Source organism: Megalobrama amblycephala, linkage group LG5, assembly GCF_018812025.1.
Source record: "Megalobrama amblycephala isolate DHTTF-2021 linkage group LG5, ASM1881202v1, whole genome shotgun sequence".
Classification (NCBI taxonomy): Eukaryota; Metazoa; Chordata; class Actinopteri; order Cypriniformes; family Xenocyprididae; genus Megalobrama; species Megalobrama amblycephala.
Genome location: NC_063048.1, coordinates 36,871,055 through 36,890,604, shown reverse-complemented (window position 1 = coordinate 36,890,604; position 19,550 = coordinate 36,871,055). Strand labels below are relative to the sequence as shown.

The 19,550-nt window shown below is 33.4% G+C and overlaps 1 protein-coding gene across 1 annotated transcript in view; it reads left to right on the top strand.

The window, feature by feature from the left end:
* The window catches only part of dnajc17 (DnaJ (Hsp40) homolog, subfamily C, member 17), an 80,161-nt gene that overhangs the window by 3,410 nt on the left and 57,201 nt on the right, over nt 1-19,550 (top strand). Inside the window, exons 2-7 of the mRNA XM_048192127.1 lie at nt 6,915-6,984; nt 11,957-12,015; nt 12,200-12,287; nt 12,379-12,455; nt 15,133-15,226; nt 16,143-16,180. Of these exons, the coding sequence (XP_048048084.1) occupies nt 6,915-6,984; nt 11,957-12,015; nt 12,200-12,287; nt 12,379-12,455; nt 15,133-15,226; nt 16,143-16,180 (426 nt within the window). The remainder of the gene's footprint in view (nt 1-6,914; nt 6,985-11,956; nt 12,016-12,199; nt 12,288-12,378; nt 12,456-15,132; nt 15,227-16,142; nt 16,181-19,550) is intronic.

Here is a 19,550-nt window from a genome sequence, read left to right as displayed (position 1 = left end):
CTGATCAAAAGTGATTTCAACATTGATAATAATAATGAATGTTTCTTGAGCATCAAATCATCATATTAGAATGATTTCTGAAGGATCATGTGACACTGAAGACTGGAGTAATGATGCTGAAAATTCAGCTTTGATCACTGAATATAAATTACACTTTACTATATATTCACATAGAAAACACATATTTTACATTGTAAAAATATTTCACAATATTACTGTTTTTGTTTGTATTTTTAATCAAATAAATGCAGGCTTGGTGAGCAGAAGATACTTCTTTTAAAACATTAAAAAATCTTACTGACCCCAAACTTTTGAACGGTAGTGTATATATATATATATACAGTAGTCCAAAAGTTTGGAACCACTAAGATTTTTAATGTTTTTAAAAGAAGTTTCGTCTGCTCACCAAGGCTACATTTATTTAATTAAAAATACAGTAAAAAAACAGTAATATTGTGAAATATTATTACAATTTAAAATAACTGTTTTCTATTTGAATATATTTCACAAAGTAATTTATTCCTGTGATGCAAAGCTGAATTTTCAGCATCGTTACTCCAGTCTTCAGTGTCACATGATCCTTCAGAAATCATTCTAATATGCTGATTTGCTGCTCAAGAAACATTTAATGTGTACAATTGTACAAAATATTTGTGTACAATATTTTTTTTCAGGATTATTTGATGAATAGAAAGTTCAAAAGAACAGTGTTTATCTGAAATCTTATCTTTTGTAACATTATAAATGTCTTTACTGCCACTTTTGATTGATTTAATGCATCCTTGCTGAATAAAAGTATTCATTTCTTTAATTTCTTTTCAAAAAAATAAAAATAAAAATTCTTACTGACCCCAAACTTTTGAACGGTAGTGTATAATGCTACAGAAGCTTTGTATTTCAGATAAATGCTGTTCTTTTGAACTTTCTATTCATCAAGGAATCCTGAAAAAAAAAGTACACAACTGTTTTCAACATTGAAAATAATCATAAATGTTTATTGAGCAGCAAATCAGCATATTAGAATGATTTCTGTAGGATCATGTGACACTGAAGACTGGAGTAATGATGCTGAAAATTCAGCTTTGATCACAGGAATAAATTACTTTGTCAAATATATTTAAATAGTACACAGTTATTTTAAACTGTAATAATATTTCACAATATTACTGTTTTTTACTGTTTTTTAATTAAATAAATGTAGCCTTGGTGAGCAGACGAAACTTCTTTTAAAAACATTAAAAATCTTAGTGCTTCCAAACTTTTGGACTGTACTGTATATTTATATATATATTCCCTGTACTCCTGACAGTAAAATACGCCATAATAAAGGTCCAGTGAAAAAAACGCGATATGTATATTTGTATATTTATAAATTATAAATGATAAATTATTGAATAATTCGGTCATATTTATTAGAAAGTGTCGCTGCATGTAGAAGTTGCATCAAACCTGTCATGCATATTTTTTATTAGTTCGCTCCATTATTGCTTTGTTGCTTCATAATGAGTTGAGATTGCAGAAGATAAAGTTGATGTTCAGAGAGCAGCTCGACGCTTCAGTGTTAATTTGGGCGCCAAAATAAACACACACCAGCGTATGCTGGCAGAAGCAGACCTTCTGTTTTATGAATCTGATCCAAAGCGAGTTTCAGTGTTTGTCAGCTGTCGTGAACTCGGCCAGCGGGACCACTGAGACGCGCGGTTCACATTGTAAAAATATTTCCTAATATTACTGTTTTTGTTTGTATTTTTAATCAAATAAATGCAGGCTTGGTGAGCAGAGGATACTTCTTTTAAAACATTAAAAAATCTTACTGACCCCAAACTTTTGAACGGTAGTGTGTATATATATATATATATATATATATATATATATATATATATATATATATATATATATATATATATATATATACAGTGTTTCCCATACATTGACGAGACTGTGGCGGCCCGCCACATTCTAATTTGTCCCGCCACAGTCTCAAAATGAAACGGAAATTAGTTTTGTCGCGATATTTAAATTACCGTCTGATAATTGCGCTCTGTTATATGGCAAAAGTGGGAGTCATAGAGAAAAATAAGTAGACTAGCACCCAATTAAGTTTTCGTGCACTATATTCAAAGTCATCTGAAGCCATTCCATAGCTTCATGTGAGGGACAGAAGGATATGTACATCGTTAAGTTCACGGTCAGAAACTCAGCAGCTGTCAATCATTCAGCACTCAAACAGCGCGTCGCGTTCGGTAACGACAGTCAGCACGGTAAGGTAAAACTGTCCAATATGATATATTCCCATTATAATACTTGATATGTAGATAAAGGGCTGTGGATTTGCATAAAATGACTTCATCTTGCTGGAGTTTATTGCTGTTTCTGAACGATTTCATCATACTGGCTACAGGGTGTCTGTTAGATCGCACAACACAAGGACTATGAATTGGCGTCACACGCACAATAACTGGAATTTAAAAAAGTGAGAAGAAACATATGATTAATAAACTGTTAAATGCAGATATACACAGGGATTCTCTTTGTGCCGTGAACTTTTCAATGCGCAGCTCAACTGCGCGCTCTGACTCCATATTGCTTCAAGCACATCATTCTGCACCCGGAATGCGCATTAGCGGTTTTTTGCTGAAGTTTTGAAGCGTTTCATATTATCATGGTTACTGGAAGATTATTAATAGCCTATTTTGTTCTGTCGTATCTATCATATTTTGTTGCCCCATTAAAAAGCTGCACAATACATTAAAAATAAGCGTCTTTTAATCTTACATTAATATAAATACATATAATAATTTACATATAAATCTAATATAAATCGTTTTTTCATTTCATAAGAATACAAATAGTAATTTTTAAACTTTTTATTAACATTTGGATTTATAAAATTACTGTGCAAAGTGTTTTTTTTTTTGTTGTTTTTTCCCCCCCAAGATTTAGGCTAGAATACTTTTTGCTGCTGAATTATATACTCACCTAGTTTACTTATTTACTGGTCAGCTTATGATTATATATTTTTATTCATTTGTTATTTTTCTCTATAATAAAATAGTGTGGTTAGTTCATTCTGGATTGTTTAACAAATCAGTGACCATTAGTTCCACAAATACAGATGTTTAGATACAGACTCCCACTAATAAATTAATTCAACAAAGGTAACCTCTTTTGCTGCATATATTTTTAATGGTTTAAATTAGGGATGTCTCGATCACGTTTTTTTGCCCTCGAGTCCGAGTCCGAGTCATTTGATTTTGAGTATCTACCGATACCGAGTCCCGATCCGATACTTCTGTAATACATGAAAAAGAATTAAGAAGAGCGAAAAAAACAGATCCAGGAACAGTGCTTTTCAGGTTTTTCAGGAATCTAACAATCGTTTTCACGTACAGAAAATGGATAAAGTAATCAAATATAAAATATCACTGCATATTATCTTTACTGTATAAAATAAATAAAGATTAATCATTATTGAAGTTACAAAAACTATTCAGTCAAGAGCAGTGAGTGATTTCTTTGTTATTTGTTGTTTGATTTAACATTAAAAACAGGCAGCAGGAATATTTGTTTTCCCTAGAAGACATGCACGATCCAGTACATATACTGTTACACATGCGCTGTCTTTCTCGACTAATATACGTTCACTTAAGACAAAACCGACTATGTTTGCTAGGATACTCGCTAAGGCGGGCATGTTGACATAATTTTTGTATGAATTTGTCCGCTGAAGCGCAAGACTTGAAAGAGAACTCAGTATTTGCGCGCTGACTGAAATAAGCGTGTGCGCGCTTCGGATGAGTGCACACAAATCTTCTCACAGCGCGTGCGAGTTCTCTTTCGCGTCTTGATCTTGAAGGTTTAAATCAGCAAGGCTTAAATGAGTTAGTTTAAACACAGACAGCAACGTGTATGGAGTCAAATTAATGCCTTAAAGTTTTGCACAAAAATAAAGTTTTGCAAAACAAAAAAAAGAATTGAGCAATAAAAAAATGTTTTGCAAACAAAAATAAAGAATTGCAAAGGAAAAATAAAGTATTGAGCAGAAAAAAATAAGTTTTGCAAGCAAAAATAATAAATTGCAAAATAAAATAACGTAGTGCAAAAATAAAAATATAATCAATTACAAAAATCAATGACAGCTGTAATCCTATTTTATCTTTGCCACATATTTTTCATGCTCAAACCTACTAAATCATTTGCAACGCTCATTTTATTCTGCGTTTCAGTCAAGCGTGCGCTCACGATACCGGCTTTCATTTGCGCTGCACTTTTCTGTGCGGTTCTCTTTATGGCACTGGTTTGACGTGGGGGTGGAGTCAAGAAACGGGGGCACGCCCCCGCGAAACACGTCATCGACAGGAGACGCAGATCGCAACAGAACAGATCAAGCATAGAGACAGAGCGCATTTATTATAATCTGAAAACCACGCCCACCGGGGGAAAAACAATCCAACCGTCTCCACTGACTTTGTAATGCATGATGCTGCCTCCTTGTCTTTTCTGACTCATTACAAAAAACAGAACAATGCCTAAAAGCTGCTGTGTGACAAGGTGTACAGCTAACAAGCTAAAAACCCCAGAAATAAGTTTTTATAAGCTGTCGACCCCAAAAAACGAATGTTTAAGGACACAAAAGTGGATACAGGCAGTGAGACAGAGCGCAACAGGTCATATTACTATAAGAAATGCATTGGAGGGGGTCGTAATTGGCGACAACATATGCTAAACAAACCAACAAAAATAAACCATTCATTATTTTTAACCATGTCAAAGAATTATTTCACCTGTCGCTGATTACGTTCCCCTCCAATGCATTTCGCGGGGGGCGTGCCCCCGTTTCTTGACTCCACCCCCACGTCAAACCAGTGCCATAAAGAGATCCGCACAGAAAAGTGCAGCGCAAAGGAAAGCCGGTATCGTGAGCGCACGCTTGACTGAAACGCAGAATAAAATGAGCGTTGCAAATGATTTAGTAGGTTTGAGCATGAAAAATATGTGGCAAAGATAAAATAGGATTACAGCTGTCATTGATTTTTGTAATTGATTATATTTTTATTTTTGCACTACTTTATTTTATTTAGCAATTTATTATTTTTGTTTGCAAAACTTATTTTTTTCTGCTCAATACTTTATTTTTCCTTTGCAATTCTTTATTTTTGTTTGCAAAACATTTTTTTTATTGCTCAATTCTTTTTTGTGTTTTGCAAAACTTTATTTTTGTGCAAAACTTTAAGGCATTAATTTGACTCCATACACGTGTGCTGTTCAGGTCTCACCTGCGCTCGCGCGCTATCAACACCCGGGTGATGACGGCGTAAATGACTGGACATTAGAGCATACGGCACTCGCAGTTAACAGTTTAAAAAGAGTAACTGTTTTGTCCACGCTTTCTGATTATCGTTGTTGTAACGTTTTGCGCATCCATCGCCTGAAACATACGTTATCTGTACTCTGTCTGTTTTCCACGTTGCTATTTTAAACAAACCATATTAACCAATAGATGCGTCGTCATTCGAGATGGACCGCGGTGCAAGTGCGTACCTAACCGTAAGTGGAGAACCGTAGGGTTCGATTTTTTACTGAGAACCGTTGCACCCCTAATACATATATATCCGAGTCCTGATCGGGAGGTAACGTCCGATTCCGATCGAGTCTGAAACCACGTGATCGGGCCCGATTTCCGATCACGTGATCGGATCTGGACATCCCTAGTTTAAATGTGTACTCTACATGTTTGACCACTTATGAATTATCATTTAGCCTACTATATGTTGTGTACGTGACTAATGTGCTCTACCATCACCAATAAATAAATTACTTTTAGAGCACAAAATTCTTTTTACAAGAGAACAAATTTCTTCATTGATCTAGTCACTTAATTTTGCTCTCAGAATGCACCAGATTTATGCATTTAAATTTAAAATGTACAAAATTTTCCTCCGGGGGGGGCATGCCCCGGGACCCCCCTAGAGGAACCGATGTCCACCCACCACAGTCTCACAAAATCCTGTGGGAAACACTGATATATATTCCCTGTACTCCTGACAGTAAAATACGCCATAATAAAGGTCCAGTGAAAAAAACGCGATATGTATATTTATGTGTAACTATAAATTACTTGAATCATTCAGTCATATTTATTAGAAAGTGTCGTTGCATCAAACCTGTCATGCATATTTTTTATTAGTTCGCTCCATTATTGCTTTGTTGCTTCATAATGAGTTGAGATTGCAGAAGATAAAGTTGATGTTCAGAGAGCAGCTCGACGCTTCAGTGTTAATTTGGGCGCCAAAATAAACACACACCAGCGTATGCTGGCAGAAGCAGACCTTGTGTTTTATGAATTTGATCCAAAGCGAGTTTCAGTGTTTGTCAGCTGTCGTGAACTCGGCCAGCGGGACCACTGAGACGCGCGGTTCACATTCCCAAAGACTCCTGGGAGTTTATAGACAGAGTTCTGAATGTACACACTCAAGCGTGTGTGTTTTACTCTGAGATGCATGTCATGTTTGAGACGCGCTGGCTGAAGTGTGTAGCGAGTGCCTCTTGTTGTGGTTTTTTCACATGTGCACGTGTGCAGTTTGACATGCGTGCGTGCCGGGATTTAGAGAGGCATTCGGATGGGATGTTTGGTGGGATTTCAGGGTTGTGGTGGAAGTGACCACAGTCCATTGTTATAAAACATCTCTGGTTTATTCCTTCCAGGAAGCTGTGAGATCCGTGTCCCTTTGTCTTGAGTTATGTAAAACGTTTTGTATAATAACTTGTGAAACGCCAGAGAATGTGAAATGTGATCAGGAATATATTAAACGCACATTTGAACGTGGGATCTGGAACATGTGATGTTAACATGAAACTCAACAAGAGAAACGCGGTGAACATCTCCTCTGATTCTTCTTTCTTGTCTTTTACAGATCAAGAAAGCGTACAGACAGAGAGCGCTGTCCTGCCATCCAGATAAAAACCCAGACAATCCCAAAGCTGGTGAGTGTTTTACTGTAGTCACCAATCCATGGGATGAAGCGCCCAAACCTGCAGATTTGTGGGATATATAATTAGTGATCGACCGATATTGATTTTTTATAACCGATACCGATACCGATTATTTGCATGTTTATGTACCTGATAACCGATATGCAGAACCGATATTTATTTACTGTTATACTTCTGTTTTTGACAATTATTATAACACAAATGAGCTGAACAAACCATTTTATTTATAACAATCACTCCCTCCTTGCATACAAAAAAAAACCTTTATATTTATACACAAATAAATAGAGGGGTCTGAGTCCAAAAAATTAAAGTGCAATTAACTAAATAATGGTTATGTAGTAAATCAAATGATTATATAATCTAGGGTGTTTAAACGAGATAATCTTGTCAAAAATGTCATGCAGTGGCCGTGTTTGAGGCTTCCTGATCATCAACCCATTCAGGTGCTAAGCAATATGAACGAACTTTTTCTTCTAGACTAATGGTGAGCAAATACAACAGATAGAGAATTAAATTCAGCGCTTTTATTTTCAACATGCACTCATTCATGTCTGTTTTATTTAATTCATGTAAAGTTACGTCTTTATTGGGGCAGGACATGACGAATTACACTACGTGACTCAATGAGTTCGTCTCAATTGTTTAGAAACAAGCTGCATAAATTAACTATATCAGGAATTTATGTCTCAGATCTCATTTGTGCATGTCTGTTATGTTAAATAAAGTTGATTAATTAAAGCAAACCAAGTAGAACATATACTTTACCTGTGCACTGAGTTGTTGTTGACTGATCTCCTCAGACGCCCGGGCTGCAATGGCGGAAATCTCAAAACGGCCACAAGATGGCGCCATAAATCGGCGAATCCGATATTACAAAACCGATACCCGATTATGGAAAAATGCTTAAATATCGGGAAAAATATCGGTAAACAGATATATCGGTCGATCACTATATATAATAGACCCTTTCTCAGAAGCGGAAGTCGTCATAGTTGGGTAAAATTCTACAGCGGTGAATGAGAGAATACATTAAATATATTTTTTTGTGTTTCCATTTTCTCAAATGGCAAAAGAAAAACTCCACAATAGTGTTTTCACAACTCTCAAAAAGATGAATAAAATAGAGAGCGATTGATAACGGCAGTCAGAAGAGAGAAAGATGTCATTTTATTGATTTGCAGGATTTACGATATTAATGACTGTTAAAACACGTCATCACTGTCAGTGAAAAGGGTCTATAGGAAAAAAATACAATATGTTTAATTGAATTTATTCTTGAATTTATTTTTGTATTTTTTAAATTAATTATTTTCTGTAGTATCTTTAACTTATTTTTATTTATTTGTTCATTTATTTTATATTATTTATTCCCACATATTTTTTTCCATATTTAAATATTCCAACATTTATTTATTTCAACATTTTTTTTATTCATTTTTGTGTTTATTCTTATATTTCTGTCACTTATATGATTTTTCTGTATTTATATTTTTAACTTTATTTTTATTCTTTTTTTTAATTCATTCATTCATTCATTTATGCATTTATTTATTTTTATATTAATATTCCCATATGTATTTTTTCCTTATTTAAATATTCCCACATTTATTTATTTTAACATTTTTTTTGTATTTATTCTTTATGATTTATTTTTTGTATTTATTTTTAACTTAATTTCTGTTCTTTTTATTTTATTCTTTCATTTATTTAACTTTATTTTTATATTTATTTATACTTTATTTCGTTTTTATATTTATTTATTCTCACATGCATTTTTTTCCATATTTAAATATTCCCACATTTATTTATTTAAAGTTTTTATTTGCTTTTGCATTTATTCTTACATTTCTGTTTCTATTCTTTCATTTTCTTGTGATTTTATTTTCTTATTATTTTTAACTTATGTTTATTCTTTCATATTTTTTTTTTTTTTACATATTTTTATATTTATTTATTTATCAACTTATTTTTATATTTATTTATTCCCACATGCATTTTTTCCATATGCAAATATTCCCTCATTTATTACAATTTGTTTTTGCTTATTTTTGTATTTATTCTTATATTTCTGTCTCTTATATGATTTTTTCATGTATATGATGCAAAAATATGTTCTTAATTTAAGCATATATACATAAGCACTGCCTTAATAAAATAAAATAGTATTTAAATAAAAGAGATCTATTTATTTAAATGAATTTAAATTAAAAGTTAAATTAAAAAATACTTCAGAAAAATACATCATTAATAAATGAAAATGACAAAAAATTTAAATTTATTCATGCATTGAAATAATGGCCCCTCCATTATTGCAATGCATGAACAGATTTAAATTTTTTGTCATTTTCATTTATTAATGATGTATTTTTAATTAAGAGGTGCTTAATTGTCATGCAAATTATATATTATTATATTAATTTCTTTGTGCAAAATGTGTTTTCTTTATGCAAAATATAATTGACTAAATTTTGATGGATATTGGGGACGTTTTGATGAGAGTTCATGCACAAAGCCAACATCATCAAGCCAGTGTTGATCAGATATGGTGGTTTAATTCATGGGTTAAACCCGATAAAAGCGTAGACTTCCAAATGGAGATGATCCGCACAATGAACAGGCTAAACAATCCAGGCAGATACGGGGCAGCATGACATAAGACGAGCGTCTGACACGGCTAACGTGCACAAACACTCCAGCATGTGGCTTCTCTTATACCCCCCGTGACTCCGTCTGCCCAGAACATGTGCATAATCAATGCTGGGAAAATCATTCAGCGTCAAAACCCCAGAACGAGCACCTTGGCGTGTTTGGAGGGGCGTTTTTTTCCCTTGCGGTCTCTGGAGGCTTTCAACAATTCCTGATTGAGTCAAAACTGGGAGACGAGGCATAATGGCTTATGGAGCAGGTTTGCTTTCTCCCAAATCACGGAATCTGCAGCCTCGCACGAGCCGTCCGTCTGCACCGGGGTGAGGCAAAGGTCACGTAACATTCGAACCCGCTTGCGTGCGGACGCCTTCACGGCGAAGCTCATAATCACGCAGGTATCGGGGTAACTGGAGCCGCCGGCCCTTTGGGGGTGAAACCGGAGCTCGCAGACGCTTGTTAGCGGAGAACAGAACCAGTCGCGCCATCAGCGAGTCATTAGGGTCTGCAGGACTGAAGGGGCCTCGCGTGGTTCCCCTGATTGCTCTGGCGGCCCCTCGTGTGGTGCGGCAGGGACCCCCACGTTTACACGCAGGAACACAGGAGGGGATCATTAGCGGGAACAGCTTTCGTGAGAGTGCCGGCACCCGCGTTTAATGCAGGAAACGTGTTCGTTAGCAGGATGTTAGTGCTGCCCTGCGCTGGAGTCAGACTGCAACTATAAACCTGCTTAAAGAGCACGATTGAGTTTGTTATATATTATAATGTGTCATATTATTGTTATTATTAATTTTTATGTAAATTTTAACTATTTTGGTGGAAAGGGATAACATTAAGGAAAAATTTAAAAATTGTTTTGCAATTTGTTTTTATATGTAGATTTTTGTAATGTTGTGGAAAATAATAAAACAATAAATAGTTCATTAAACTGTTTTTTAATGTCTAGGTATATGTTAATTTATTATTATTATTATTATTATTATTAATAATAATTTATTTTGTATATTTTAATTAAACATACATAAAAATGTGCATATATATATATATATATATATAAAATAATAAAACAATACATAAATATTGAATTAAACTTTTATCGAGTGTTTATGTATATGTTAATTTGTTATTAGTAATTTTTTTTATTGTATGGCCTGTATTTTAATTATTTTTTTTGGTGGAAAGGGATAATGTGGGGTAAAATGAATTATTTTTTTAACTGAGGTTTTTTAATGCTTTGTAAAAGAATAAATCAAATAAATCTTACGTCAAACTGTTTTATTAATAATCTTTGTGTGATAAAAATAATAAAACAACAAATAAAAAGTAAATTACATTTTTTTAATTGTCTATGTATATATTAATTTATTACTATTAATAATTTTAATGTACATTTTAATTATTTATTTTGGGATAATGTGGGGTAAAATGTACTTTTTTTTAATACTTTGTAAGATTAAAACAATAAATTAATAGTACATCAAACTTTTTTATTAATTATCTTTGTATGTTGAAAATAATAAAACAATAAATACAAATTAAAATATTTTTTAATAGTATATGTATATGTTAATTTATTATTATTCATAATTTTTATGTATATTTTAATTACTTATTTTGGCGGAAAAGGGTTATTGGGGTAAAATGTGTGTTTTTTTTATTATATAAAATTTTTTAATGCTTTGTGAAATAATAAAACAATAAATAGTACATCAAACTATTTTTAATTGTCTATGTATATGTTAATTTTTTATTATTAATAGTTTTTTATGTATATTTTAATCATTTATTTTGGTGGAAAGGGTAATGTGTGGTAAGAATGTACAATTTTTCCAATTGTATTGGGCTTTTTCTTTTTTAATGCTTTGGAAAAGATTAAAACAAACAAATAAATAAATAATTAAAATAGTTTGATATTTATGTGTTAATGTTATCACTATTTGTTTGTGTATTTTTGTATGCAGGAAAGGATAATGTGGGGTAAAATGTACAATTTTGCAATTATACTTTTCTTTTTTAATGCTTTGGAAAAGATTAATACAATAAATAAATAATTTTTAAAAGTTTGATGTATTGTGTGTAGATGCACGCATACATTCAGACTAAAAATGAACGCATCACAACCTCATTAACATATGACCACCCTCATTTACATATCAGTAAATTTCGTGCGAAAGCATCAAACTTTTCAAAATAGCATGAAAAATCCCTCTTTTATAGGTTTTAACATGTTCTTCAAGGATGTTCAGTGGTCTGGGTGTTACTGAGCTTTGAATTACAGTCAGATGAATCTCATTTCTTCATTGTGTGTGTTGCACAGCGGAGCTCTTCCACCAGCTGTCTCAGGCTCTGGAGGTGTTGACAGACGCCGCTGCCAAGGTGAGAATGTTTCTACATGCATCGTAAAACACAACTGCACATTAGATCAGCTTCTTCATGTAGGCCAATAGGTTTCCTCTGCTGTAATCACAAGGTCAAAAATGTCCATAAATTAAAAGTAACTCAAATAATTAAAATCAAAATAAATTTTAGAATTCCATTGAGTTGTTTTTCATTCCTTCAGGCTGCTTACGACAAGGTCCGTGCTGCTAAAAAACAAGCCGAGGAGAGAAACCGGAAGCTAGATGACAAGAGGAAGAAGATTAAACTTGGTCAGCTACTCTTCCTCACTCATTCTGCTCCATTATTATGGCTTGTCAGTGTAACACACACTGAATGACGTTTGTTTTGTGTGTTGTGTAGATCTGGAGGCGCGTGAACGGCAGGCAGACACTGTCAAAACAGAAGAGATTAAAATCACACGCACGTTAGAAGAGGAGGTGAGAGCTTCATTTTCATTTGTGTATCAGTCCGACAGATGGATGTTTTGGTAGTAAGACTCCTGGATTGGTGACTCTGTGCTTTTGTAGTTGTTTTGGATGCAGTTTGTTCTGCCGGATGACTAGTAACCAAAGAAAAAACTAATATCTACATTTATATTCATGCATTTGCAGATGCTTTTATCCAAAACGACTTATATTGCATTTATTTCTATCTAATATCTATCTAAATATCTAAAATCACATTCGAACTGTAACGCTTCACCTTTCTATGGAAGTTTGTTTCTGCCACGGAATAAAAAAATAAAAGTTAATTGCGACTTTTTATCTCACAATTCACTTTTTTCACGCAATTCTGACTTTTTTTCTCTGTATTTTGAGTTTAAATCCCACAATTCTGACTTTTTTTCTCTCTATTTTGAGTTTAAATCCCATAATTCTGACTTTTTTCTTGCAATTCTGAGTTTAAATCTTGCAATTCTGACTTTTTTCTCTGTATTTTGAGTTTAAATCCCGCAATTCTGACTTTTTTCTCGCAATTCTGACTTTTTTCTCGCAATTCTGACATATTTCTTGGAATTCTGACTTTTTTCTTTGGAATTCTGAGTTTAAATCTTGTAATTTTGACTTTTTTTTCCTCTATTTTGAGTTTAAATCCCACAATTCTGACTTTTTTCTTGCAATTCTGACTTTTTTCTCTCTATTTTGAGTTTAAATCTTGCAATTCTGACTTTTTTTCTCTGTATTTTGAGTTTAAATCCCACAATTCTGACTTTTTCCTTGCAATTCTGACTTTTTTCTTGGAATTCTGAATTTAAATCTTGCAATTCTGACATTTTTCTCTCTATTTTGAGTTTAAATCTTGCAATTCGGACTTTTTTTCTCTGTATTTTGAGTTTAAATCCCACAATTCTGACTTTTTTCTTGCAATTCTGACTTTTTTTGGAATTCTGAGTTTAAATCTTGCAATTTTGACTTTTTTTCTCTCTATTTTGAGTTTAAATCTCGCAATTCTGACTTTTTTCTCTCTATTTTGAGTTTAAATCTCGCAATTCTGAATTTTTTCTTGGAATTCTGACTTTTTTTTTGGAATTCTGAGTTTAAATCTTGCAATTTTGACTTTTTTTCTCTCTATTTTGAGTTTAAATCTCGCAATTCTGACTTTTTTCTTGCAATTCTGACTTTTTTCTCTCTATTTTGAGTTTAAATCTCGCAATTCTGACTTTTTTCTCTCTATTTTGAGTTTAAATCTCGCAATTCTGAATTTTTTCTTGGAATTCTGACTTTTTTCTTGCAATTCTGACTTTTTCTCGGAATTCTGACCTTTTTTTCCTCTGAATTCTGACTTTTTTTCACGGAATTGTGACTTTTTCTGGCAATTCTTTTTATCTCTGTACTTTGAGTTTAAATCTCACAATTATTTTTTTTCTCTATATTTTGAGTTTAAATCCCACAATTCTGACTTTTTTCTCTCTATTTTGAGTTTAAATCTCGCAATTCTGACTTTTTTCTCTCTATTTTGAGATTAAATCTCGCAATTCTGACTTTTTTTCTTGGAATTCTGAATTTAAATCTCGCAATTCTGACTTTTTTCTCTGTATTTTGAGTTTAAATCCCACAATTCTGACTTTTTTCTCTGTATTTTGAGTTTAAATCCCGCAATTCTGACTTTTTTCTTGCAATTCTGACTTTTTTCTCTCTATTTTGAGATTAAATCTTGCAATTCTGACTTTTTTTCTTGGAATTCTGAATTTAAATCTCGCAATTCTGACTTTTTTCTTGCAATTCTGACTTTTTTCTCTCTATTTTGAGATTAAATCTTGCAATTCTGACTTTTTTTCTTGGAATTCTGAATTTAAATCTCGCAATTCTGACTTTTTTCTCTGTATTTTGAGTTTAAATCCCGCAATTCTGACTTTTTTCTTGCAATTCTGACTTTTTTCTCTCTATTTTGAGTTTAAATCTCGCAATTCTGAATTTTTTCTTGGAATTCTGACTTTTTTCTTGCAATTCTGACTTTTTTCTCTCTATTTTGAGTTTAAATCTCACAATTCTGACTTTTTTCTCTCTATTTTGAGTTTAAATCTCGCAATTCTGAAATTTTTCTTGGAATTCTGACTTTTTTCTTGCAATTCTGACTTTTTCTCGGAATTCTGACCTTTTTTTCCTCTGAATTCTGACTTTTTTTCATGGAATTGTGACTTTTTTTTCTGGCAATTCTTTTTATCTCTGTACTTTTTATCTCTGAGTTTAAATCTCACAATTATGATTTTTTTTCTCTATATTTTGAGTTTAAATCCCACAATTCTGACTTTTTTCTTGGTATTCTTTGTTTAAATCCAGCAATTATGAATTTTTTCTTGCAATTGTGAGTTTGTATCTCAGCAAAATTGTGAGATAAAAAGTCGCAATTACCTCTTTTATTTATTTTTTTTTTAATAAGCTCCCAAACCTTTCTGTCCTGAAACTGCATGCAATCATCAGTGCTGCAGTAGTGCTTGCTTTGATTAGTGAACAGCCAATAGGTGTCAGTGTTTGACATGTAGAGTCTGAGCGACGAGTTACTGCAGGTCAGTCTGTATGAATCACTCTAGGAGATTCTAACAGCACAGAGTATTGTTTTGTTTATGCGTATAATAATTCTGGGAATGCGTGTGGTTGCGTGTTCCTCTTGTAGATCGCCCGTCTGAGAGAGGAGGGTTCACGAGAACTACAGGAGCAGCAGAGGCTCATACGAGAGCAGATCCAGAGAGAGACAGACACACACACAGGTGCTTAAACACACACTCACACACGTTAATGCATCTGGCAGATGCTTTTACCCTAAGAGACTTGCATTGCATTAAAAGCATACTTTTTTTTTTCTTTTTACCTGTTTATCTAATTTTTTTGTTCTGCAGAAGAAACTCATACAGGTTTGGAACATGAGAGATTATGTGTATATAATAATTGATGACTGAATGATCATTTTTGGGTGAACTATCACTTTAACGTCTAAATTACAAATCTGGAAACTCAAACTTTTTTTATTTATTGTTTCCTCAGTAGTCCAAGAATCATGTTTATGTGCATGTAAACCTTTAATTTCCCCAGTATTTTGTTTTATTGTTGATTTCTGATCAGTTTGTTCTGGAAAACACACACTGCTCACAGCATCAGAAACAGCTGCTGCGTTTGCTCAATAACTCAGACCTAAAAACCAGCGTAGGGAGTATAAATAGATAACATTGTCCTTATTACTGTAATACAGATTTTACGACACCTGATACATGAACATTTCACATAAATAGGTGCTGATGGATAGAAAAGAAGCAGTGCATTAGAAAACGCATCACTGAGGGACAGTGAAAGTGGTGATGAAACACAGGCGCAGCGTGTGAGGAAGACGTATAGAATACTGTAAGGAATGGTTGTGTGCTGGAGGGGTCTTGGCATGATGTCTGCGCTGAAACGGCGCTCACCTCTCCCAGAACGCAGCGTTTGCACGCTAGAGGGGCTCTCGGAGGGTCGCTCTGAAAGGAGACGTACTGGAAACATCCCTGCTGTGGTTTATAGCGGGACAGAAGCTTGTGAATGTGTCTGTTGGGTGGATGATTGAATGAGAGCATGAGATTGATACCTGAGCTGATGTCTAACTCGTGTTTCCTTTCTGTTTTCTCACTGAATCCTCATTTGTCTCTTCTACAGGACGTCAGGGCGGCAGCGATGTGACTCCTAAACTGAAGGTACTGTATGTGTATAGAAGTGTGTAAGAAACCGTAATAAACCACCATATAAAAATAAATGAATGATTTCATGCAATAAAAGCAATGCAATAAAAACAGTTGGTCACGATGGCTGGTTTACACTGCAAGTCTTAATGCAGAGATCTGATCTTTTGACCATATCTGATTTTTTTTTTTTTTTTTTTTTTTTTTCCCTGTCAGTTTACATTCACTTTTTAGACATGACTGGTATCCAATATGAATGTTTACATTAATCCCCGCCCAAAATAATTCTGTTGGTGATCACTTTACTATTGCAACCCTTGGGTTTTGAGTGGCTGTACTAAAATTATTTATATAATTCACGTCAGGTGGCCATGATTACTTGCCAGCAAGGATAAGTTAAAAGCTGTCATGGATATTTGCGACGCAAAATCTGACTGAATGGACATAGACCAGAAAATAACAGTAGTTTTCGTTTGTTATTTTATCTATGGTTTGTTAGATCTAGAATTCTGAAGTGAAATAAAGCACAGTAAGATTACATTCATTTGAATAAATTCAAATTAATTAATAAGAGAGAGAGGGTGATGTGTGCGTCTGTACAGCGTCTATATGTACAAAATGAAGCTTGTGAGTTTAATTACAAAAACAGCGAAGTTATCACCTCGTTGATGACCATGTACAGGCAGGGTGAAAAGCAACGGTCCTAGTACTGAGCCTTGTGGTACTCCATACTGAAGTGTGTCAGATTTTTGTTCCAGTGTAAACACAGCCAACGTTTCATGCACTAGTACAGGGATTCCCAAAAAATGTTTTATTTTATGTTTGTAGTCGGGAAGGTTTTTGAAAAAAGTCTCTTTGATGCACATGGGGAGCGAAGGCGGCCCCGTGTGGTCCGATCCAACAGACGAGCTACTGCTTAAATTGCTCTATTAGTTAATGCTGGTTCTGTATTAAAATACATTCATTTTAATAAATTCAAATTAATTAATGAGAGAGAGAGAATTATACTTTATATTATACTTTATATCTCGCAATTCTGACTTTATAACACAATTCTGACTTTATAACACAATTCTGACTTTATATCTCACAATTCTGACTTTATGAAACTTATTTTCGGCACTAAATAAAAAAATTTAAAAAGTAATTACGACTTTTTATCACGCAATTCTGACTTTATATCTCGCAATTCTGACTTTATAACTCGCAATTCTGACTTTATCTTGCAATTCTGACTTTATATCTCGCAATTCTGACTTTATAACACAATTCTGAGTTTATAACACAATTCTGACTTTATAACTCACAATTCTGACTATAACTCGCAATTCTGACTTTATGAAACTTGTTTTCGGTGCTAAATAAAAAAATTAAAAAGGTAATTGCGACTTTTTATCTGACAATTCTGACTTTTTTAGATATAAAAGTCAGAATTCACACTTTTTTTTCTCGCAGTTGTGTTTTATCACGCAATTCTGACTTTATAACTCGCAATTCTGACTTTATAACTCGCAATTCTGACTTTATATCTCACAATTCTGACTTTATGAAACTTGTTTTCGGCACTAAATAAAAAAATTAAAGTAATTACGACTTTTTATCACGCAATTCTGACTTTATATCTCGCAATTCTGACTTTATATCTCACAATTCTGACTATATCTCGCAATTCTGACTTTATAACACAATTCTGACTTTATAACTCGCAACTCTGACTTTATCTTGCAATTCTGACTTTATATCTCACAATTCTGACTATATCTCGCAATTCTGACTTTATAACACAATTCTGACTTTATAACACAATTCTGACTTTATATCTCGCAATTCTGACTTTATCTTGCAATTCTGACTTTATATCTCACAATTCTGACTATATCTCGCAATTCTGACTTTATAACACAATTCTGACTTTATATCTCGCAATTCTGACTTTATCTTGCAATTCTGACTTTATATCTCACAATTCTGACTTTATATCTCACAATTCTGACTATATCTCGCAATTCTGACTTTATAACACAATTCTGACTTTATATCTCGCAATTCTGACTTTATGAAACTTGTTTTCGGCACTAAATAAAAAAATTAAAAAGTAATTACGACTTTTTATCACGCAATTCTGACTTTATATCTCGCAATTCTGACTTTATAACAATTCTGACTTTATAACAATTCTGACTTTATAACTCGCAATTCTGACTTTATCTTGCAATTCTGACTTTATATCTCGCAATTCTGACTTTATAACACAATTCTGACTTTATAACACAATTCTGACTTTATATCTCGCAATTCTGACTTTATCTCGCAATTCTGACTTTATAACACAATTCTGACTTTATGAAACTTGTTTTCGGCACTAAATAAAAAAATTTAAAAAGTAATTACGACTTTTTATCACGCAATTCTGACTTTATATCTCGCAATTCTGACTTTATAACAATTCTGACTTTATAACTCGCAATTCTGACTTTATAACTCGCAATTCTGACTTTATCTTGCAATTCTGACTTTATATCTCGCAATTCTGACTTTATAACACAATTCTGACTTTATAACACAATTCTGACTTTATAACTCACAATTCTGACTATAACTCGCAATTCTGACTTTATGAAACTTGTTTTCGGTGCTAAATAAAAAAATTAAAAAGGTAATTGCGACTTTTTATCTGACAATTCGGACTTTTTTAGATATAAAAGTCAGAATTCACACTTTTTTTTCTCGCAGTTGTGTTTTATCACGCAATTCTGACTTTATAACTCGCAATTCTGACTTTATAACTCGAAATTCTGACTTTATATCTCGCAATTCTGACTTTATCACGCAATTCTGACTTTTTATCACGCAATTCTGATGCACATGGGGAGTGAAGGCTGGCCCATGTGGTCCGATCCAACAGACGACCTACTGTACCTTAAATTCAGTGATTTGATGAATTAGGATACATATGAAGTGGATTCTCCTAAAATAATTAATCTGACGATGATTTAAACGTACGCTACATGTATAACTCGGAACTCGATGACCCATAATTCTTATTAATACACGTTCACCCTGCTATCCTGTCTCTTCCTGTCCTTCAGTGTCATCTCATCGTCTGGAGAATATATAACTATGTAAAACAAGCAGGACCATATTTCGTTTGGAAACCGTTCAGTTTTCTTTATTAAAGGACGAAGTGGGACGTTAGCTAATGTGTTTATGTATTTAATCTCATTATTGTGTTCGGCGCTGATCCAAACATCCCATCCTCCGGTGAATTACCTTCATGTTTGTGTGCTCTATCAGCAAAAATAAACACTAATGTTGGATTAGAAGAAACTCTGGGTGATGTACGGATGCATTACGTGAGATTTGGCATGGACCCTGTTCTAAATAG